We start from the raw sequence: 23386 nt of genomic DNA on the forward strand, positions 1-23386 counted from the left end.
GTGTGTGTGTGTGTGTGTGTGTGTGTGTGTGTGTGTGTGTGTGTGTGTGTGTGTGTGTGTGTGTGTGTGTGTGTGTGTGTGTGTGTGTGTGTGTGTGAGACGGGCACTGGTGTTGGTGGTTCGGTATGTAGTTGATGGGTAATTAAATCTGAGACTGCACAGCAATCCTGTCTGACCTCAGAGAGAGAGAGACGCTTCACACACACCACACGACAGGAAAGAGCAGTCGCATCTGTGTGTTATTCTATCTGTCTAATCACATGCTGACAGCAACACGCCTCACACACACACACACACACACACACACACACACACACACACACTCACATCATTAGATGGGTTTGTCTCTCGTTATTGGTCAATTATGGTTTCTTCATCGTGAACTCCAAGAGTTTTAATCTTACACCAGGATTAGGAAAAAGTGTGACATATTTGTAATTGTTTTAAGGACTAGATTAGACAAAGGAGTTCCACCACTCAATAAATGAGGATTTGAAGTGCGTTGTAAACGACATTTGTTGGGAAAAACAAGAACGTTTATTGTGTTAGAGTTGGTCCACAGAGAGGAAAGAGCTTGAAGAAACTGGTTTGACTACTGCGATGGGAAATGCAGTGGAACGGGTGACTTATGAGTGACCTTTGACCTTTCATGGATGTCTAACAGTGCTGTTTGTGGTGTGTGATGCGAGGCGTCTCTGCTGGTCTTGGATCTATCAGGTCTGATCCGGCTTCTAGGACGACTGGAGAAACAGTTTCACAACCCTCCCTCCCTCTCTCTCTCTCTCTCTCTCTCTCTCTCTCTCCGAACTCAAATGAGTCACGAACGAACAGATCTGAGCTTTATGTTTTTTATGACCGCCTCAGTTGGCTCGGCCAGCTGTTATGAAATTCAAAATAATGGTTTAATATTTTCCAAATGTAATGTAAAAAGTATAAACAGGCCTGTGAAGCGGTTTTATTTCCCTGCTCAGATCATGGGAAAGTCATTGAGTTTAAGCACATGCAGTGTTATTACCGTATCGTCGAGATGCTGTTATTGTTTATGTTTTGAGTGTTTTAAAATGAGGAAGTGTGTGTTGCATACGGGCAGAACGAGGACTGAAGTCGCTGGTTATCCATTTAACTTTGACCTAGATGAGGCTGGCGAGGCTTTTTTTGGACTCTCGCGGGACGGGTCTTGATATACAGCGAGAGAGGGCGAGCGGCTGCCAGAGAACATCATCAGCATCGCCTGCATTTAGGGACCGCTAATTGGCAGTTAATTAGCAGAATTGACTCAGTTGTTGGTTCCCGAGTGCCAGCCTCCGCCCGCTCCAGCTTCATCTGATCTCTCTCATCTCTCTCACGGCTTTAGCGGACGAGTCTACATCTGGCCAGAGCCAAGCCTCAGACCGGATCTTGATTCTGTGTGGGACAGAATGATTTCTAGCAACAGCATCTTGATTTAACAATCTTTAGATATTTAGACTGAAAACAAGACACAAAAAAACGAAGTAAGAAAAGTATTTTTTGCTGTGAAGTATGATTTCAGTACACTTTTTAAAATAAGGTCCCATTGGTTGACGTTAGTAAATGCATTAGTTAAAAGATTAGTTCACTTTTAAATAAACTTTTGCTGATAATTTACTCACCCCCATGTCCTCCAAGATGTCCATGTCTTTCTTTCTGCAGTCGAAAAGAAAATAAGGTTTTTGATGAAAACATTCCAGGGTTTTTCTCCATATAATGGACTTCAATGGGCCCCAAACGGTCCAAATGACAGTTTCAGTGCAGCTTTAAACGACACCAGATGATGAATAAGGGTCTGATCTAGCCAAACCATCAGCTTCTGAGAGAAACCAGCAGTATTTATGCTATTATTTTACCTCTTAACAGACAAACGTGATCATCTCTGAGCTCCGCCATAACTTCCGCTAAGTGAGGTCAAAATATGAGCGTGGTCATAGATGTATCGATAGTAGATGCCTCATTCTACTGATCCGTGCGGGCACTAATGAGGCATCTACGTATACATCTATGACCACGCTCGTATTTTGACCTCACTTAGCGGAAGTTATGGCGAAGGAAACTGCTATGAAGCTGCACTGAAACCGTTTGGAGCCCATTGAAGTCCATTATATGGAGAACAATCCTGGAATGTTTCCATCCAAAACCTTAATTTCTTTTCGACTGCAGAAAGAAAGATATGGACATGTTGGATGACATGGGGGTGAGTAAATGATCAGCAAAAGTTTATTTAAAAGTGAACTAATCCTTTAACACGCAACTAACTATGACTTTATTAACCCTCTGAACCCGAGAAACGCACCCGCGCGTTCTGCTGGATTTTTCCACATGGCAGTGTAAAACAACTTAAAATACTCACAGACATGAACGATATGTCTTTACAAAGCTTAAAGTGTCTCTTGGTAATGTCAGTCATTTCTCTTCTCCAGTAAATGTTTAGATATTTATGCTGGAGAACACGACGCAAACACTGAGGGAATAATCGAGTGTGTGCGAGTGAAAGCGGTTTCATGTTCTGGGATGGTGCGTTTTGTTTCGAGGGAGAGACAAATGGAGAAAGATTGAGGAAAGAAAAGAAGGTGAATAAGTGGGTTAATTTATATGTTTTGCAGCGGCGGCACACCGTCTGACGCGCCGCTGTAGGATCGTGCTCGCCTCAGGCCATCTGTGAGCGGAATAACAATTTTATTACATTGTCATTAAAGCAATTTGACAGCAGTATTGTTTGTTAATGAGAAGTCTCAAACGAGGGAGATGTCACGGACAGGACTAGCGTTGAGTTCTCCTATCTGCTCTTTTATATATCGCTGGGAAATAAATGCACACTCACCCTTCCCGTCCGTCTCTGGGCTCGGGCTTGTAAAAGGGAAAAACACTTAAAGCTGAAATATAAAGTCTACACTGCCAAGGCTGTGTTTATGAGCTGCAGTTGGACTTTAGTGTGCACTGGACTTCATAAAGTGAAGCAGAACCCGCGCCTGCGTCTCTGGTCTCAGATGGGCTGGAGGAACCGGATTGTTTGGGCTCTGCTGGTCCTGCTGAGGGTGTGTGGCTGAGAGCTTCCTGTGCTTCACTTTCAGACGGATCGGTTGGCCTTTTCCAGTTATTTATAGAGAGGCAGATCTGCTGCTCCTCACACAGAGGATGAGGGAAATACAGCCCACATTAGTGAAATAAAGCCTGAGAGAGAGAGAGAGAGAGAGAGAGAGAGAGAGAGAGAGAGAGAGAGAGAGAGAGAGAGAGAGAGAGAGAGAGAGACAGAGAGAGAGAGAGAGAGAGAGAGAGAGAGAGAGAGAGAGAGAGAGAGAGAGAGAGAGAGAGAGAGAGAGTGGGGCGTCTTTCTGCTGACGCTGCAGATGAACATAGCGTGAGCTGGGAGGAAGTTAAGAGGAGAGAGAGAGAGAGAGAGAGAGAGAGAGAGAGAGAGAGAGAGAGAGAGAGAGAGAGAGAGAGAGAGAGAGAGGCCCTGGAGAGAAGAACGACTGACAATCAGGATTTGGAGGAACGAGTTCATCAGTTTCAGGCTGAGGAGGTTTGTGTGATTCTGAGAACAGGGCGTGTGCGTTACTGCACTTCACAATATTGGGTGTGAATCGCTTATACAATTGTTTTTGTTCTCAGCAGCCTCAGTCCAACTTATTGTGTTTAGTTAGTTGGTTAGTTATTTAGATGGATGGGTGGATGAATGAATAGTTGGATGGATAGTTGGATAGTTGATGGATGGATGATGGATGGATGGGTGGATGGATGAATGAATGAATAGTTGGATGGATGGATGGATGGATGGATGATGGATGGGTGGATAGTTGGTTGGATGGATGGATGAATGAATGAATAGTTGGATGGATGGATGGATGGATGGATGGATGGATGGATGGTTGGATGGATGATGGATGGATAGTTGGATGGGTGGATAGTTTGATGGATCGATAGATAGTTGGATGGATGGATGGATGAATGGATAGTTGGATGGATGGATGGATAGTTGGATGGGTGGATAGTTTGATGGATCGATGGATCGATAGATAGTTGGATGGATGCATAGTTGGATGGATGGATAGTTGGATGGATGGATGGATGGATGGATGGATGGATGGATGATGGATGGATGGATAGATGGATGGGTGGATAGTTTGATGGATTGATAGATGGTTGGATGGATGGATGGATGGATAGTTGGATGGATGGATGAATGGATGAATGGATAGTTGGATGGATGAATAGTTGGATGGATGGATGGATGGATAGTTGGATGGATGGATGGATGGATGGATTGTTGGATGGGTGGATAGTTTGATGGATGGATAGATAGTTGGATGAATGGATAGTTGGATGGATGAATAGTTGGATGGATGGATGGATGGATGGATGGATGGATGATGGATGGATAGTTGGATGGATGGATGGATGGATGAATGGATAGTTGGATGGATGAATAGTTGAATGGATGGATAGTTGGATGGATGGATGAATGCATAGTTGGATGGATGAATAGTTGGATGGATGGATGAATGAATAGTTGGATGGATGAATAGTTGGATGGATGGATGGATGGATGGATGGATGGATGGATGGATGGATGGATGGATGAATGGATAGTTGGATGGATGGATGATGGATGGATGGATGGATGGATAGTTGGATGGATGAATGGATAGTTGGATGGATGGATGGATGGATGGATGGATGGATGGATGGATGGATGGATGGATGGATGGTTTGTTGGATGGGTGGATAGTTGGATGGATAGATAGTTGGAAGGATGGATGGATGGATGAATGGATGGATGAATAGTTGGACAGACAGACAGACAGATAGACAGATAGATAGATAGATAGATAGATAGATAGATAGATAGATAGATAGATAGATAGATAGATAGATAGATAGATAGATAGATAGATAGATAGATAGATAGATAGATAGATAGATAGATAGCTTGGTCTCTCACACACTCACCTGAGATCTGTTCTTCATGCCAGCAGCGCGTCATAAGTTAATTCTTCAGTGTGTTTGCTGAAGTGTGTCGTGCCAGCGAGCCGAGATGTTCTGGATGAGCTACCAGCGGAAACAATGCCAAAACACGACTGCTCTGGACCAACTCCAAACGCTGTTCACACACACCAATGGGGAAATAAAAGCAGGCCCTTTAAGTGTCTCTCGGTGGACGCTCCAGTGAGCTCCAGCCCTCTCGTCTCTCATTATCAGTGCACACACACACACACACACACACACGCCCGTGAGCGCGGGGCGAGAGACAGCAGCACTGAGGAGAGAGAGAGAGAGAGAGAGAGAGAGGGTGTTGAACCGTGGGCCCCTTTAGGGTCTGAGAGAATGGGCTGATTCTGAGATTGAATGGGGTGATGGGGGTGTGTGAGGGTAATGACAGAGTCCTCGCAGGCGGCAGGAAGTGAAGGAGGTTAATTGAGAGGTTTCACTGATGACGGGCAGATCTCGGGCGCAGGTGCCCTGCAGCGGCTCCTCGCCCAAACTTACACTCCACATTAACCAGCATTACCCTCGAACATGTGTCCCGCTCTCCTCACACACACCAGCCCTCGCGTCAAACACACACTCAGTTTACAAGCAGGAAATCCATCGCTTTCTTGTCCCTCTTCACGTTTTAAAAATGATATACACTCACCTAAAGGATTATTAGGAACACACACTAATACTGTGTTTGAGCCCCTTTCTCCTTCAGAACTGCCTTAATTCTACGTGGCATTGACTCAACAAGCTGCTGAAAGCATTCTTTAGAAATGTTGGCCATATTGATAGGAGAGCATCTTGCAGTTGATGGAGATTTGTGGGATGCACATCCAGGGCACGAAGCTCCTGTTCCACCACATCCCAAAGATGCTCTATTGGGTTGAGATCTGGTGACTGTGGCGGCCATTTTAGTCCAGTGAACTCATTGTCATGTTCAAGAAACCAATTTGAAATGATTGGAGCTTTGTGACGGTGCATTATCCTGCTGGAAGTAGCCATCAGAGGATGGGGACATGGTGCTCATAAAGGGATGGACATGGGCAGAAACAATGCTCAGGTAGGCCGTGGCATTTAAACCATGCCCAATTGGCACTAAGGGGCCTAAAGTGTGCCAAGAAAACATCCCCCACACCATTACACCACCACCACCAGCCTGCACAGTGGTAACAAGGCATGATGGATCCATGTTCTCATTCTGTTTACGCCAAATTCTGACTCTACCATCTGAATGTCTCAACAGAAATCCAGACTCATCAGACCAGGAAACATTTTTCCAGTCTTAAACTGTCCAATTTTGGTGAGCTGGTGCAAATTGTAGCCTCTTTTTCCTATTTGTAGTGGAGATGAGTGGTACCCGGTGGGGTCTTCTGCTGTTGTAGCCCATCCGCCTCAAGGTTGTGTGTGTTGTGGCTTCACAAATGCTTTGCTGCAAACCTCGGTTGTAACGAGTGGTTATTTCAGTCAAAGTTGCTCTTCTATCAGCTTGAATCAGTCGGCCCATGACCTCTGACCTCTAGCATCAACAAGGCATTTTCTCCCACAGGACTGCCGCATACTGGATGCTTTTCGCTTTTCACACCATTCTTTGTAAACCCTAGAAATGGTTGTGTGTGAAAATCCCAGTAACTGAGCAGATGGTGAAATACTCAGACCGGCCCGTCTGGCACCAACAACCATGCCACGCTCAAAATAGCTTAAATCTCCTTTCTTTCCCATTCCGACATTCAGTGTGGAGTTCAGGAGATTGTCTTGACCAGGACCACACCCCTAAATGCATTGAAGCAACTGCCATGTGATTGGTTGATTAGATAATTGAATTCATGAGAAATTGAACAGGTGTTCCTAATAATCCTTTAGGTGAGTGTATATGCTTGTGGAATCGCTGTGATGCATTACCATTCAAAAGTTTGGGGTCAGTAATATTAAAATACTAATAATAATAGGCTACTTTTATTCAGCAATGACGCAAGAGTTTTCCCTTGAGAGAGAGAGAGACTCGTGTCAGGTCAGAACGTCTGTGATCCCAGTGATAATCAAAAACAACTTTCAGAGCAGAAGTGCCTGAGCCGAAGAGAGAGAGAGAGAGAGAGAGAGAGAGACAGAGAGAGAGAGAGAGAGAGAGAGAGAGACGGGTGCGGATCCGCACACAGGTGTGTTGACGCCCGAGGCGTCTTTGGCTCTGATTTGAGCCTCATGTCTTTAAGGACGCAGCGTCAGATGTCTGTGAGCTTCACCGGGGCCAAACCTGCCGCAGTTGTCAGAGCTTGCTGATGCAGCCGATGGAGGTGTTTCTCCCTCTCTCTCCTGCGGTCGATTGGCTGCTGTTGTGCCGCGGGACAGAGAGACAGAGAGACAGCAGAACAAAGTCTCGCTGAGCACACCAGCAGCTGCTACTTGCGGGATCAAAGGAGCAACAAGCGGCCCTTCCTGGCCGGCCGCCGCTCCAGGTGTTTGACGGACAGCTGACAGCCGGGCCGACTCGGACCCTCCGGTTGGTGCATGTAGAGCCCGCCTTCGTACACCACCATCACAGCCAATCAGAACACCTTCTGATGCTTTAGCGGACCAATGAGATTCTGTGAAAAAACTAGCTCTGTCGGGACACTTCTCCACACCAAACTTGCTCATCCATGTCTTTATGTAGCGACGCTTTGTGCCCCAAACTGTTCCCACAAAGTTGGGAGCATGAAATTGTCCAAAATGTCTTGGTTCCTTTCACTGGAACCCTAAAAAACAACCCCACCCCAAACTTTACACTTGGCACAGTGCAGTCAGGCAAGTCCCGTTCTCCTGGCAAACGCCAAACCCAGACTCGTCCATGGGATTGTCAGACAGAGAAGCGTGATTGGTCACTCAGAGAACTCGTCTCCACTGCTCTAGAGTCCAGTGGCGGCGCACTTTACCCCACTGCATCCCATGCTTTGGTGCTGTAAGGCTTGGATGAGCTGCTCGGCCATGGAAACCCATTCCATGAAGCTCTGCACACTGTTCTTGAGCTCATCTGAAGGCCACAGAAGTTTGGAGGTCTGGAGCTCTTGACTCTGTGACCCTCAGCATGCGCTGACCCCGCTCTGTGACCCTCAGCATGCGCTGACCCCGCTCTGTGACCCTCAGCATGCGCTGACCCCGCTCTTTGGCTGAGTTGCTGTTGTTCCCAATGGCTTCCAGTTTGTTATAATCCCACTAACAGTTGAGCGTGGAATATTTAGTATAATATTTGGACTTATTGCACAATCTTCATATTGCATTCCTGACATAATTAACTTGCAATTGCTGGTCAACAAATGAGGGCGAGTGTGCTTTAGATCACGCATGGATTGTGTGCGACCTTAAAGCACCAATCAGTGCTCAGATATCAAATAATTGGGTAGCACTTTATTGTACGGTCCTGATCTGCATGTACATACTGTATAATAATTGCAATAACTGGGTTATGACTGGGTACTAACCCTGAACCCATGTCTTAGGTAAGAACACACACTGCAAAATAAAGCCAACAAATAGGTTTCACTTTATTTTAAGGTGTCATTGTTACAGTGTAATTATATATTTAAGTATTGAGTAATATGCATTAACTACATGTACTTACTATAGGGTTAGTTGCATGTAGTTATGCATAATTTACTGTTATTAATATGGTAAATACATGTAACATCTGTAACAAGGACAGATAAAGTGTTCCCAGAAGTAGCTTGTATTGTGCTTTACTCATGCAGAGGGAGTTTGTTTAGAGTGCGCCGAGAGTGTTTTGAAACAGAAACATTGGTTTTAAATGTGTGTGTGACACTGAAGTCTGTCTGTGGAGAACAGCGACGGCGAGGAGGAGCTGCCGCAGTGATATTGATTTATTTTAATTAGCAGCTCATTAAACTGAGTCGGTTTGCAAAACAAACATAAGTCTGAGTCTGGTTTACCACTGGACCCTTGATGAGCTCTGAACCCAAAAACACAGACACTAACCTACAGACAGACAGACAGACGGACAGACAGAGAGACAGATAGACAGACAGAAGGGTGGACAGGCAGACAGACAAGACAGACAGACAAACGGATGGACGGACGGACAGACAGACAGACAGATGGATGGACAGACAGACAGATGGACAGATAAACAGACAGACAGACAAGACAGACAGACAGACAGACAGACAGACAGATGGACAGACGGACGGACAGACAGACAGATGGACAGACAGACAGACAGACAGATGGACAGGCGGATGGACAGACGGATGGACAGACAGATAGACAGACGGATAGACAGACAGACATACAGACAGTCAGACAGACAGGTGAAGCACTGCTAAGAAAGCGTCTGTCTGTAAACACTGAACACACTCTCCATCTGCAGTGGACACACACACTCTCAGCCTCAGTGTGTGTTTGGCCTGTGGACGGTCAGTCAGAGTGTGTGTGTCAGTCAGAGTGTGTGTGTCAGAGTGTGTATGTGTCAGTCAGAGTGTGTGTGTCAGTCAGAGTGTGTGTGTCAGTCAGAGTGTGTGTGTCAGTCAGAGTGTGTGTGTCAGTCAGAGAGTGTGTGTCAGTCAGAGTGTGTGTGTGTCAGTCAGAGTGTGTGTGTCAGTCAGAGTGTGTGTGTGTCAGTCAGAGTGTGTGTGTCAGTCAGAGTGTGTGTGTCAGTCAGAGTGTGTGTGTCAGTCAGAGAGTGTGTGTCAGTCAGAGTGTGTGTGTGTCAGTCAGAGTGTGTGTGTCAGTCAGAGTGTGTGTGTGTCAGTCAGAGAGTGTGTGTGTCAGTCAGAGTGTGTGTGTCTGGCCTGTGGATGCTCCTCTGACCCTGTTAGTGGTGTAAATTGAGGAACTGTTTGCTTTGATTAAACCCGTGCCGCCGGTGTTAATCTGCGCACACTTCCTGGGTCAAAGTTGACACGGGCGCTGTTCCCTCCATCGCTGTTTCTCTGTTTATTTCATCTTCTGTTTGTTTGTTTGTGAACCTCATTAAAGAGTAACTTCATGAGTTCTGCCCGGTTGGATCTGGCTGTGATTGACCAGCAGATGTGCTGAATTCACGCCGACCCGTCAGACGACTGACCCTGCTCCTGATTGGCCGGGCTCTCGTCTCCCCGTCCCGCTGTGATTGGCTGAGCAGGGCGGTTGGGTTTGGGGTTTCAGGAAAGGAATGCTGACGACAGGGCCGGCTCCAGGTGTAACACACAGGTCCCTGACTCTGAGGCATTCCTCCAGCGGCCCCTGAGACTGGCGCTCCTGAGCTGCTGAGGCCGTGTTTGAAGTGAGGTTTGTGAATGTTGAGCGAGGTCAAGTGGCCTCCTGCAGTCCAGTCCATAACTCACAGCCGTGTGTTTGCTCTGATCTCAGCTGACCAGGACACATGGGGACCCAAGGGCCCATCAAGGGCCAGTGAAACCAGCCGGTGTTATTTCACCCCTCTGGGACGGTTCATGCTTTTTAAAATCCTGATTTTGCTTTCTAACAAAAAAAGCAAATGCAGTTCGTATAAAACTCCAGTTTAGTTATTGCATGATAATCAAGGACATGGGATTTTTGGTTATTGTTTGTAATAAAGTGGTGTGTGTGTGTGTAAAGGGGGTATTCTGTGCTGTGTGTGTGTGTGTGTAAAGGGAGTATTCTGTGGTGTGTGTGTGTGTGTGTCGCTCTTTGTTGTGGGCGCCAGTAAAGGACACATTCTGTGGCATATCCAGAGAAATGACCCTGCCGTGACCCTTCACCTCTCCTTTAATTATTTGTTTGAAGACAGCATGGGGTTCCCATGCGGAGCGCAGCAGTGTGTGTGTGTGTGTGTGTGAGTGAGAGTGAGAGTGTGTGTTTACACACTGGTTTGACCTACATTATGAGAACATGCCAATGTCTTTGTAATTCAAAATGCAAAATAAACATACTAAATGATTTTTATAGAAATGCCTGTGGTTTTGTGTGTGTGTGTAGGTTTAGGGGTAGTGTGTGTGTGTGTGTGTGTGTGTGTGTGTGTGTGTGTGAGTGATGGGTAGGTTTAGGGGCAGTGTGTGTGTGTGTGTGTGATGGGTAGGTTTAGGGGCAGTGTGTGTGTGTGTGTGTGTGTGTGTGTGTGTGTGTGTGTGTGTGTGTGTGTGTGTGTGTGTGTGATGGGTAGGTTTCGGGGCAGTGTGTGTATGTGTGTGTGTGTGTGTGTGATGGGTAGGTTTAGGGGTTGTGTGTGTGTGTGTGTGTGTGTGTGTGTTATGGGTAGGTTTAGGGGCAGTGTGTGTATGTGTGTGTGTGTGTGTGTGTGTTATGGGTAGGTTTAGGGGCAGTGTGTGTGTGTGTGTGTGTGTGTGTGTGTGTGTGTGTGTGTGTGTGTGTGTGTGTGTGTGTGTGTGTGTGTGTGTGTGTGTGTGTGTGTGTGTGTGTGTGTGTGATGGGTAGGTTTAGGGGTTGTGTGTGTGTGTTATGGGTAGGTTTAGGGCTTGTGTTATGGGTAGGTTTAGGGGTTGTGTGTGTGTGTGTGTGTGTGTGTGTTTTATGGGTAAGTTTAGGGTGTGTGTGTGTGTGTGTTATGGGTAGATTTAGGGGTTGTGTGTGTGTAAGGGGAGAGAAGATACAGTTTGTTCAGTATAAAAAATATTACGCTTATGTTGAGTCCCCACAAAGATACTGAACCAGACGTGTGTGTGTGTGTGTGTGTGTGTGTGTGTGTGTGTATTGTTCTAAGCACACCCCATTAGCAGCTCATGGGAGGAGGTGAAACAGTGTTATCAGAGGAAGGTCTGATAATCTCAATTGGCTTTACTCACACTGATAAAGCTCTGCTGGGCCGCTCCTGCGGGGTTACTGTGGCAACCGCTCGGAGAGGCAAAACAGACACTGTGTGTGTGTGTGTGTGTGTGTGTGTGTGTGTGTGTGTGTGAGTGTGTGTGTGTGTGTGTGTGTGTGTGTGTGTGTGTGTGTGTGTGTGTGTGTGTGTGTGTGTGTGTGTGTGTGTGTGTGTGTGTGTGTGTGTGAGTGAGTGTGAGTGTGAGTGTGTGTGTGTGTGTGTGTGTGTGTGTGTGTGTGTGTGTGTGTGTGTAAGAGGTCAGTCCCAGCAGCACTCTTAAAGAATTACTCCTCTCTGGTATTTCTCTAGTTTATGAGGAAAGGTTTTTTTTTTGTGGACCAAATATAATTTGAGAAATCATGTATGATCAGGATCAGCTGTTTATTTTATGATAATGATTTACTGACTGTACATTGTGCTATAATTGCATAACTACTATACAGCAAATAAATCCAACTGTAACAAAGTTTGGAATTATGAAAACTAGGATGTTTTAATGTTTGTGAAAGAGTCATCAAGGCTGCATTAATGTGATTTATTCTGTGATCAGAGCTGAATTTATCATCATCACTCCAGTCTTCAGTGTCACATGACCCTTGATTTATGATTATTATCAATCATATTTTTGTGGAAACCGACATGCATTTTATTTCTTTATCACTCAAACTTTTTTTTTGTGGACAAAATATAATTTGAGAAATCATGTATGATCAGCTGTTTATTTTGTGATAATGATTTACTGACTGTACATTGTGCTGTAATTGCATAACTACTATACAGCAAATAAATCCATGAGCATTACTGTAACACACACGGCCGTTCAGAAGTTTGGAATAACTAAGATGTTTTAATGTTTGTGAAAGAGTCACCAAGGCTGTATTACTTCGGTCAAAAGTGTGATTTATTCCTGTGATCAATCCAGTCTTCAGTGTCACATGACCCTTGATTTACGATTATCATCAATCATATTTTTGTGGAAACCGTCATGCATTTTATTTCTTTATCACTCAAACTTCTAAAGGGAAGAGATGAGCATAAATAGAAAGCGAGCGTGGAGTGACACAAGAGAAGGCAGGATTAGATTTAGTGTCCTTACACACAAACATCCCGACTCAGTGTGTGTGTGTGAAGTGTACAGGTGTGTGTCCGTTGTCCTGTCAGGTAGGGATGAGCGATACCACTTATTTTGTTTTCGATACGATACGATACTTTCATGGCCAGTATCACCGATATCGATACCGATACGATACTTCTAAACTGAACTTTTATATTATTAAATGTATTAAAATTACTAAGCGTAAAACGGGTAAAGATACCCACTTAACATTACATTTGAAAGGTATTTTAACATTCAATATGCCTTAATTGCAACTAATTAGATCATATTTTTGTTTACACAGTTAAAATATGTTTACTTGTAGTGGGAACCATGGAAATCTACTGTAGTAGAAGTCACTGTAGTAAAACATAAACCATGGTTATTCGTATTGTATGCAATAAATACTCTTTTTAAACAAAATAAAAAACACCTTAGTATCGATATTTTCTTTTGGGTATCGATACTTTTCGATGCTCACATCAGTATCGATATATCAGTACTTGATATTGATACGCCCATCCCTACTGTCCGAGGTATTGCTGTTTTCCCAGCGTGTCATTGTGAACGCGTCCGCTTGAGTTAATGGAAGGTAAGAGCATGTACGACGACGGCATTACAGCTCAAATTGATTCCAGTCCTGCTTGTATCTAATGACCGGTCCCATAGAGTGCCCTGTGTGCGCTCGCCCGCCTCTTTCATGCGGGATAGCCCCAGCGTGATCCCAGCCCTCGCTCTAATATCAAACACATGTGGGCACGTCTAACGCTGCTCCTTCAGCTCTGAGCCTCTCCCGGCGCGGGCCGGCCGTTCTGCCTTTGACACGGCCCATTCGGCACTCAAAAGGTTCCCTCGGCTGGCACTGACCTCCCGATGACCCGAGCGGCGCGGGCCTCAAAAGCTGCAGGAGAGAGAGAGAGAGAGAGAGAGAGAGAGAGAGAGGGTTTGTGGAGCTGCGCTTATTGGTGATAAAACTTCAGACAGGCTAATTGATGGTCTCGCTGACATAACAATAGCTGCTGAAAGCCTGGAGCTCATTTACAGACAGCTGGAGAGGAGAGAGACCCCTGCCACGGGCCCTTACTAGGGGGCAGGGGACCGACTCAAAGAGACGCTTGTATCGCGGCCCGGCTCCTTCTCGTGAGCGCTAACACATGAAGAATAATGTTTGTGCATGTGTGAGGCGCGGGTCAGCTTGGTCTCAGATGTTTCTCCTGAAGAGCTTTCAAAATGAACAAACGTTCTTCCGGTAACGCTAAAAGAACGTTCATTCAACGTTATCTGGTCTTTAATAATGTTGCAGCAAAAACATTTATATATCATTCATGAAACGTTTGATCGGTTAACGTTCACATAACCAAAACAAAACTGTCAAACATTTAAAAACGAGTCCATATTTTCTATAATTAATTGAGACCAGCTCATTGGAGTCCAAATCCAGGTCCAGATTTGAGATGGACTTGAGTCAGAGTCAACCACACTGTAAAAAAAAAAATGTTGTTTCAACTTAAAAAAGTAAGTGTGTTAATGCTGCCTTAAAATTTTAAGTTTAGTCAACTCAAATATCCAATTTGTCACTTAGTACTTCACATTTTAAGGTGGCTTGACTTAAAATGTTAAGGCAGCACAAACACTTACTTTCTGAAGTTGAAACAACAAATTTTCTCTTTAGCTGGACGTTAGTTTCAGAACGTTCAAAGTCCAAGTCCATATTTTCTATAAATAGTTGAGACCAGCTCATTGGAGTCCAAATCCAGGTCCAGATTTGAGATGGACTTGAGTCTGAGTCTGGTCTTGTTTTACCTCGAGTAAGTTGAGTGTTGTTTCAACTTTAAAAAAAAAGTGTTTTAATGCTGCCTTAAAATGTTACGTTTAGTCAACTCAAATCTCCAATTTTTTAGTACTTCACATTTTAAGTTGGCTTAACTTAAAATGTTAAGGCAGCACGAACACTTAATTTCTGAAGTTGAAACAACACATTCTTGTTACAGTGTACAGCACTGCTAATGCTAATAATGCTATCATTCATGAAACATTTTATCGTTTTCTGAAACATTTTAGCTGGACGTTCATCTAACGTTTTTAAATGTTATACGTTTCGGAACGATCAGAGAACATTCAAAAGTAACGTTCCCAGAAAGTTTGAAGAATGATGCAATGTTTCCTTAACGTTCACATAACCAAAACAAAACTGTCAAACATTTAAAAACTAGTCCAATTCCATATTTTCTATAAATAATTGAGACCAGCTCATTGCAGGCCAGTCCATTTGAGACGGACTTGAGTCCGAGTCTACCACACTGTAAAAAAATGTTTTTTCAACTTAAAAAAGTAAGCAAGTGTTCATACTGCCTTAACATTTTAAGTTTAGTCAACTCAAATATCCAAATTGTCACTTAGTACTTCACATTTTAAGGCAGCACGAACACTTACTTACTTTTTTAAGTTATAACAACTTTATTTTTACAGTGCACTACTAATGCTGAGTGTGTAAAATCAGTCACATGTGAGGTTTGTGATAGCGGGTGATGTAACTGCTCGTGTTTTTCTTGTGTGTTTTCAGGTTCATCAATGCCAGAAGAAGAATAGTGCAGCCCATGATTGACCAGTCAAATCGAGCAGGTAAACATCCTCATCTCATCTGATGTCCGTGAGCATTTCTACGCCACTAATCTAATTGGATGTTTCTCCATCTCGCTGGTTGGAGGGACATTAGCGCATCTCAATGCTAATTGGCCACAGGAGAACTTTACAGTAATTCTGGTTTCTCTTTGTGTTTCGGTACATTAGAAAGTGATTTGCATAAGAAACAGAAGGGACGTTCTCTAGCTCTCGAGTTACTGATGGCTTGATAATGTTGTTGTGCAGATTTGAGAGGTTGTACAAATGAACATATTTGGATTGCTGCAGTGAATTCTGGGATAAGGTTTCTCGATCTCTGAGACGTTATGATCGACTGAGTTGGGCGGCGTTCGTTGATCTTGGACAGTTGTGTTGTCGTAACCTTCTCACGTCCTGTCGATGCATGTTGGAGAATGACAGAAGACGTATGTGTGTTTGGGATAACCGCTGATTGTCTGGTGTGTCTTCTCTCTTCTTCCCCTGGTGTCCACGTTTGACTTCAATCAGGTTTTCTTCTTGATCCTTCAGTGAGCCAGGGAGCGGCGTACAGTCCGGAGGGGCAGCCAATGGGCAGCTTCGTGCTGGACGGACAGCAACACATGGGCATCCGGCCGGCAGGTGAGACGCGTCTTCCTTCCCCTCTGAGATCTCTTCTACAGCTCATGTGTTTCTCATGGACAAGGGGTGTGCAATCCTGCCGGGAAGTTCCTAGTGACCCGAAAGACCTTGACTAAAGGCCCTTTCACACCGGGCGCATAACGAAAAAGCGAAGCGGAAAAAGCGAATATTTCGTGTGCGAATAGTTCGCGTTAAAACCATTCACACCAGCCGCGACGCGAGTTTGCGACGTTTCAGAGCTCCAACATTCCCAAACATTCGCGGCGACAGCTGAGAAACACGGACACGTAATCATTCAGTGGAGACGAGCTTTTAATTTTCTTTAAAAGACAAAGAAGAAGGTTTTGTGTGCAGCCAGTCTTAAAGAACAGAGTCTGAAGGGGAGGATGCTAATCTTCTACAGGAGCTAAAGCTTCATCATGGCCGGTTCCGAACTTACTTTCAAATGTCCGTGGGACAATTTGAGGAGCTCCTCCAGACAGAGACGGTAGCAGCGCATCTTACGACACACACACACACACACACACACACACACTCTTCAGGAACGGCTCGATCCGGAGCTGCTGTGTTTCCAGTTGAGTCACAATGTAAACATTTAAGTGCCACAGTCGTACTGACGGAAACACATTCACTTTCAATAGTCGCGGACACAATTAGATTTTTAAAAAAAATCAATGTATTGATTATAATATCGTAGTCTGTAGCCTATAGTGGGCAAACACAGCTGCATCTGTCCAGCTGTAAACACAACTACAGCTGTAATCTCGTGAGAAATGCGACACCTGGCAAAGGTTAATGTTGATTGAATGGCGAGTGACATCAACTGGACATTTCGTCACCTTTGTTTCCGTGTATGTGATTGGTTTAAGCCTTTTGTGTCGCTGCGAGTGTTAAAAAAAATCAACATCGAAACGAAAAAAATAAACATCGTTTTTTCGCCACAGCACATTCGCGTTCGGTGTGAAAGCTCTCATTACACAAACAGCTGATCAAAAAATAAAACCATCGCGCGAATTATTCGCGCGTCAAAATCTCGTCCAGTGTGAAAGGACCTTAAGGCTGGAGCTGAACTCTGCGGGAGCAGGATTGGACACCCCGATTGGGGTCTCCTGGTTGACTGATGTCATCAAATTCTCCCAAAATATAATAATCTGAGCTGCTGTCCACTTTGATTTAATGGTGTGTGCGCACCAATATTCACATTGCGTTACTCGCTCTAGTTTAATAATGCTAATAATGCTATCATTCATGAAACATTTGATTGTTTTCTGAAACATTTTAGCTGGACGTTCATCTAGACAAGTTTCGGATCGTTCAGAGAACATTCAAAAGTAACGTTCCCAGAATGTTTGAAGAAGTCCATGTCCAAGACCATATTTTCTATAAATAATTGAGACCAGCTCATTGGAGTCCAAATCCAGGTCCAGATTTGAGATGGACTTGAGTCCGAGTCTACCACACTGTTAAAAAAATGTTGTTTCAACGTAAAAAAAGTAAGCAAGTGTTCATGCTGCCTTAACATTTTAAGTTTAGTCAACTCAAATATCCAAATTGTCACTTAGTACTTCACATTTTAAGTTGGCTAAACTTACTCGCTCTAGTTCACTCGCGGGATAACTTGTTTTTCGCGTCATGATGAGTGTTTTCTTTCTGCTAGTTTTTTCACTTCCAGCGCTACTTGAGGATGACGGGTGCCGGGTTTGATAACCTGTCAAACGGACTTGTCAATAAGCTCTTCAGTGATTGGCTTGCGCGAAAACGCGTCATGCGAATTTTCCCCTCAAGTTGAAATTTTCGATTGAGGCGAATATCATGCGTTTCCCGTCTATTCTCGTCTTTGCATTGATCTACTCGTGCAATTAATCAAATTATTTTTCGCCCGCTGTGTTGTTTCCCTCATCCCCAGATGTGACGTAATCTCCGTGTGTCTCTGATCGTCTGTGGTGTTTGTTTCTGCAGGTCCGATGAGTGGCATGGGCATGAACATGGGCATGGACGGCCAGTGGCACTACATGTAACGGCTGTACAGTAAAGAAAAGGGGGAAGTAAGTACACTGGGACTCTTTCTCTTCCTCCGCCTTTCTTTCAGGAGTCTTTCCTGTCCATTTCCTGCCAGAAATCCCCTGAAATCCCAAAATAACACCATAGACGCTAGGCTTTACGGCCGTCCTGCGATCGCTAAATAGAACGAGTCAGGTGAGACGCAGGTCGTGCAATGTTTCCCGGGAATAAAAACAAGGCAGGAAAAGCACTAAAGTGGAATTTATTTATTGCGGCGCGCTCCAAGTCTCATGCGGCCAATGCAAATGTTGGACATTTGGGGGGGAGGAATGGCATCTCCTGGGGTAGAAGATGACGGGGTGAAATTAAGCGGGCTCCAGTGAAGCGATAAAAAAGGAGAAGTGAAACTGTCCTCGGAGTGACATAAATCCGTCAGGGGAAGGATTGATGCCCAAATTATCTTATATGCAAAGACGGGAACAGCGCAGTACATTACGCTCCCGGAGAGAGATATAGAGGCGGCGGGTGACACGGCCATCCTTCACCGGGGGAAGCCGCCTGGCTTTTTCTTTTTTTTAACTGGGAATCGGAATATCTGCAGAAGGGAGCGGGAAGTCGGCATTAAAGAACGGCCGTGTGTAAATGCGCTTGCGTTCCTCGTCTGATTAAGACGCCCATTACGCTGCCCGCCGGCGCCGCGCCACTGACATTTGAGAAATCAAGACGTATGGCGTCCCAAAGGTGGCAGGGCAGAGAAGATTTTATTTAACACCTCTACTTCCTGCTCAATGAGCCTCAATATAATAACACTTTGCTTGATTAAAAGAACCCTTTATATGTAAATAGACAGCAGTTTCCTGTAGGTCAGGATAGCGACGCTGCGACATATCCCCCCCCTCTCGTTAATAGACTCGGAAACGTGGCGAACGCCTTCCCTAAAACAGCCGCAGAGACAACATTTGCTCAGCTTGGGTAATTTTTAATGCGGCGCGGGATAATTTTGAGAGTATTTAATTACGTAACATATTTTATGCTTCATGAGCAATTAGATTAATAGCTTAATACAGAGGAATATTAGCCATCTCTGATTCGATTACACACACACACACACACACACAATATGCCGTGTTTGCTGTGTAATTACGGAGCGCGCTCAGAGAGGTGTGCTTCTGCTGAAGGACGCCGGTCTTCATGATGGAGCTTTCACAGGCTTTAATAAACATGTGAGCGCCTGATGACCCTGCAGTGACCCCGCCCCCCTCCTCTAAACGACGCTTGTTAATGCCCCTGGGGTCAGGGTACAAAACACGGACGTCCTGCATGTGAACTAGCGGATTCTTAATCCTCCTCAGCTCAACACTACACATGCATCTTGTAAGATCTTGTCCTGTATGAGAAGCGGATATTGCGCGGGAGCTCTGAATGAGGATGCGTGTTTCTGCGGGATCCACATCGCTTTAAAGCAAGGGTTTGATTCCAAGAGAATGCAGAGTCAGATGAACTCGTGCACGAGTCGAGCGTTATCAGATGTCTCTGCTCAAGTGTGCTTTGTTTGAAATATCTCCAGCCGCATTAGATGGAGACACGGGGCCTGAATGCAGATTCCCATTCACATGGATCCGCAGAAACGACTTAAAACGCTGTATTATGCATGCCAGACAAGTAATTTGGCGGCCATTTTGTAAAGAAAAAGGTACTTGCCTATAGACTAAACATGTGATGCTCACATCTCACAGATTCACGTATTTTGACATTTACACGAAGATGATAATGGTATTGTTTCAAAACTATTGCAAAGTTTGCATTCTCAAGCCACCCAACTCTAGCCGCGTTTTAAATCTAGGCTAAAAAACAATTTTTTTTATTTGGCATATGGCTAAGGATGAAATTGATTGTATTTATATTGTGTTTTTACTTTTTCTTTTGTATTGATGTAAAGCACACTGGTCCACTGGTGTTGTGTTTAGTAGTGCCATAGAAATAAAATTGACATTACCAAAAAAAGCCCAATGGAAACGTAAATTTTACAAAAAATCCCATATATCGCAATAACGTTTTTACGCTCGCATGAGGAGGTTTTCCAGCCAATTCGAAAAAGGAATATTTCTCAAAACTGCAATGGATTTTTTGCATTTACAGGCCACCTGGTGCTGGTAAAAGTTGCTCATTCTTTAAAGATGGCGCGGTGTGTTTGGACAGAAGACGAGACAGAGTTCTTTATTAAAAGACTAACGACTTTACGGGAATACTGGATGCTAAACAAAGAAATGCCACACTTTTTTCCCTTTCCATTAAAAACCATGGATAAACGTAAACCTACCAACCTTCGTTTCCATGATCTTTGGAATGACTTATCGCTAGAGGAAAAAATTGTGTTTTAGTCGCATAACATCGGTTATTGGAAACGCAGTCATTTCGCAATCGTTTTTTATCGACAGGCATCGGCTATTTACACTCAGTGAAAATAACATTTTCTTAGCGATAGATGATATTTACACTCCAATAGTGATATTTTCTCTTTACACCATGTAAAAGTAGCAGTTTTTTGCACTGTGTAAATAACAATTAGATGCTGTTTATACTTTATTTTGACTGATACACACTATTTGCACCTCAGTGTACATTAACCGGATGCAATAATAACAGGAGTGTAAATGATTATATTTATTACAATTATTAAATGAATGCCACCTTAATGGGACAATAAAAGCCCTCCCTACACCGACCCCTAAACCTACACAAACACTTTATTTCAACTTTTAGAACATTTCCTTATTTTTTATTGAAAGTAAATGCCTTTCTGATGTGATGTGTGATGGGAAAAGAGAGAAGAGCGAGCTCTGCAAAAGGCGGGTTCGAACTCGGGTCGATCGCGTTAAAACCAAGATCTTTAAGCCTTACGCTTTACTGACGACACCACTGAAGACATTAAATGTGTCTTTGTTTTAATCTTGTTTTTTCCAACCATGCATTTTAAGGCGGAGCTAGTGCGAATAGTGCTTGTGTAACGGAGGTCAGCTAGTAGTTGCTGTGCGAGTAAACCTCACTCCTCTGATCTCAAGAGACGCTCTAGCGACTGACGCTAGGGGTTGCAGCCTTTAGCCTCCGTGTTAGAGTAGGGATGTGACGGTGAGGAAATTTTCCCACCGGTTAATTGATGTGTGACAACACCGGTAATACCCGTAACACCGGCGGAGGCTTTTAAATCACTAATTCTATCTAACCGAAAGTAACATGCACACGACCGCTCTGAACTGAAAACGCGCCAGTGCGCACACACACCGTGAATGACAGCTCGTCTGTAAATGCGCGCTCTGTGAGGCCATGGGTGCGTCTCAATCAGTTCCCTAGTTCAGTAGTCAGGGCACTGATCAAGCATTGATCAGTCTATGATCGAGATGCACGCCATGAATGAATAACAGTTTGTCCGTAAAGCCCTGTTTATACTCGACACGAGTGCGAGGGTGCGCGCGGCAAAAATAAATGCACGCAGTCAGCGTAGCGCGGAGGCTCGCACTGCGGAGCCAGGCGAAAGTAAACAATGCGCTCTCTGTGCGGCCGTGCAAATTTTACTTTCGGTTTTGAATTAGCGCCAATTCGGCTGCGGGTTGCTTGAATTTTGGGGTTCATTAGCCTATTATTTTTAATGAAAAACACAACAACAAAACAAATGACAAACTCCCTTAAATAGGCGCTTTTAAGTTTCGCTTTGAAATCTTCCGCGATCATCTCAGTCAGCTCCTCACTCTTAAATCTGATGAATGACTCCTGCCGCTGCCGAGACTCACGGTTGGATCCTGCTTTATTAAGCAGATACGTTCAGTTTTTATTTGTATTGTCTGTTCTCTAACTGAACTAAATTATTTTATTACTATAAAAAAATTAAAAAGACAGTGGGCGGTGCCACGGTGGGCAAGTGATGTAACCGGTGTTGAGTCTGGACACCGGTAACACCGGCAACACCGACTATCGTAGCAAGCCTATGTTAGAGCATCCGACTTTCATGCCGGTAGACACGGGTTCGAATCCCGCTTAGAGAGGGTGGTTCGAACACCCGGATGGGAGTGAGGTTTAGGGGGGTGAGTGTAACCGAGGTCAGCTAGTAGTCGCTGTGTGAGTAAACCTCACTCCTCTGATCTCAAGAGACGCTCTAGCGATTGACACTAGGGGTTGCAGCCTTTAGCCTCCGTGTTAGAGCATCCGACTTTCATGGGGGCGGACCCGGGTTCGAGTCCCGCTTGGAGAGGGCGGTTCGAACAGGAGGGGTTACACTTGCCAACAAATTGTGTAAATAGACACTCCGTGTAGAAAATACGGCAAAGGTTTTTTGCAAATCTGTAATGTTGCCATGTAAATGAACGCCCAGAACGCATTGAAGGTTTCCTATGATCTGCTTTGAAACTATATAAATGAAGGTGACCTGACTGTGTTTCTCTGGATCTCAGGTCTGCGAGGCATGGCGGGGCGTTCGCACCTCAGCGTGGTCCTGTGGGCATGAGCATGGCATCACCGATTGACCGACCCACCCGCCGAAAGCCCCTCGTCTCCTGCGTCCTCCACCGAGCTCCTCCACCTCGACGCGTGCGGCCATGCTAATGCACAGAGAGCAGAAAACGACCACGCCCCTTCGACTGACCCCGCCCCCCGACCACCACAGCGCTGCTGGACCGGCCAATCACCCAAGGGAACCGACCAATACCACCACGGATGAACTGGACAATAACCCCGCGAGAGATTTGTGAAGGAAAAGACACAGCGGCGAAGCAGAGTTAGAAGCTTCCCGTGGAATTCCAGTTTTTTTATCTTGTGAATTTTGTTACTTCCGTTGCTGGAGGACCAAGAGCTGACGAAAAAACACTTTGTAAAGTCTTGGGTGTCTGTTCAAATCAACAGAGGATGTTTCAACACACACACACACATGCACGCACGCACACACACCATGATAAAAAAAAGAAGAAGAAAAGAAAAAAAAAGAGACTCCAAGAGTTGAAACTACTGTAGTATAAAAGCATAGAAACTAAATTAAATCTTGTACATTTGTATCACTCACTTTATGTTTCATGAGCTAGTCCTAGAGTAAAGCCTGTGTTCCACACTGTGTGTGCTGATCCTGAAGCAGAGGCGCTCCGGCCGGGGTAAGATGGACCACACATCCCATCATCCCATCGGAGCGCTCGCTTCACGAGAACCTTCTTTCTTTCCTCATGCATTTCCCCTCTTTTTGCTCCATGAATGAATGTTGCCCTGTAGGTGAAGTTCTTCGTTTGAATTGCCCAAGCACTGGATTGTGT

General features: G+C 44.7%; 1 protein-coding gene across 4 annotated transcripts in view; it reads left to right on the top strand.

The window, feature by feature from the left end:
• The window catches only part of meis2a (Meis homeobox 2a), a 79483-nt gene extending 56384 nt beyond the window's left edge, over positions 1 to 23099 (top strand). For 2 of the 4 annotated variants that reach the window (XM_079833267.1, XM_079833268.1), the window contains exons 10-13: positions 15418 to 15476; positions 15984 to 16094; positions 18054 to 18139; positions 22541 to 23039. In XM_079833267.1, the coding sequence (XP_079689393.1) occupies positions 15418 to 15476; positions 15984 to 16094; positions 18054 to 18112 (229 nt within the window). In that variant the 3' untranslated portion in view covers positions 18113 to 18139; positions 22541 to 23039. Of the gene's footprint in view, positions 1 to 15417; positions 15477 to 15983; positions 16095 to 18053; positions 18140 to 22540 lie in introns of all 4 variants that reach the window. The other 2 variants (XM_079833269.1, XM_079833270.1) reach the window with 2 other exon arrangements.
• Positions 23100 to 23386: the final 287 nt, after the last annotated feature.

This window comes from Gobio gobio (genome assembly GCF_949357685.1).
Source record: "Gobio gobio genome assembly, chromosome: 13".
In the NCBI taxonomy this organism is placed as follows: domain Eukaryota; kingdom Metazoa; phylum Chordata; class Actinopteri; order Cypriniformes; family Gobionidae; genus Gobio; species Gobio gobio.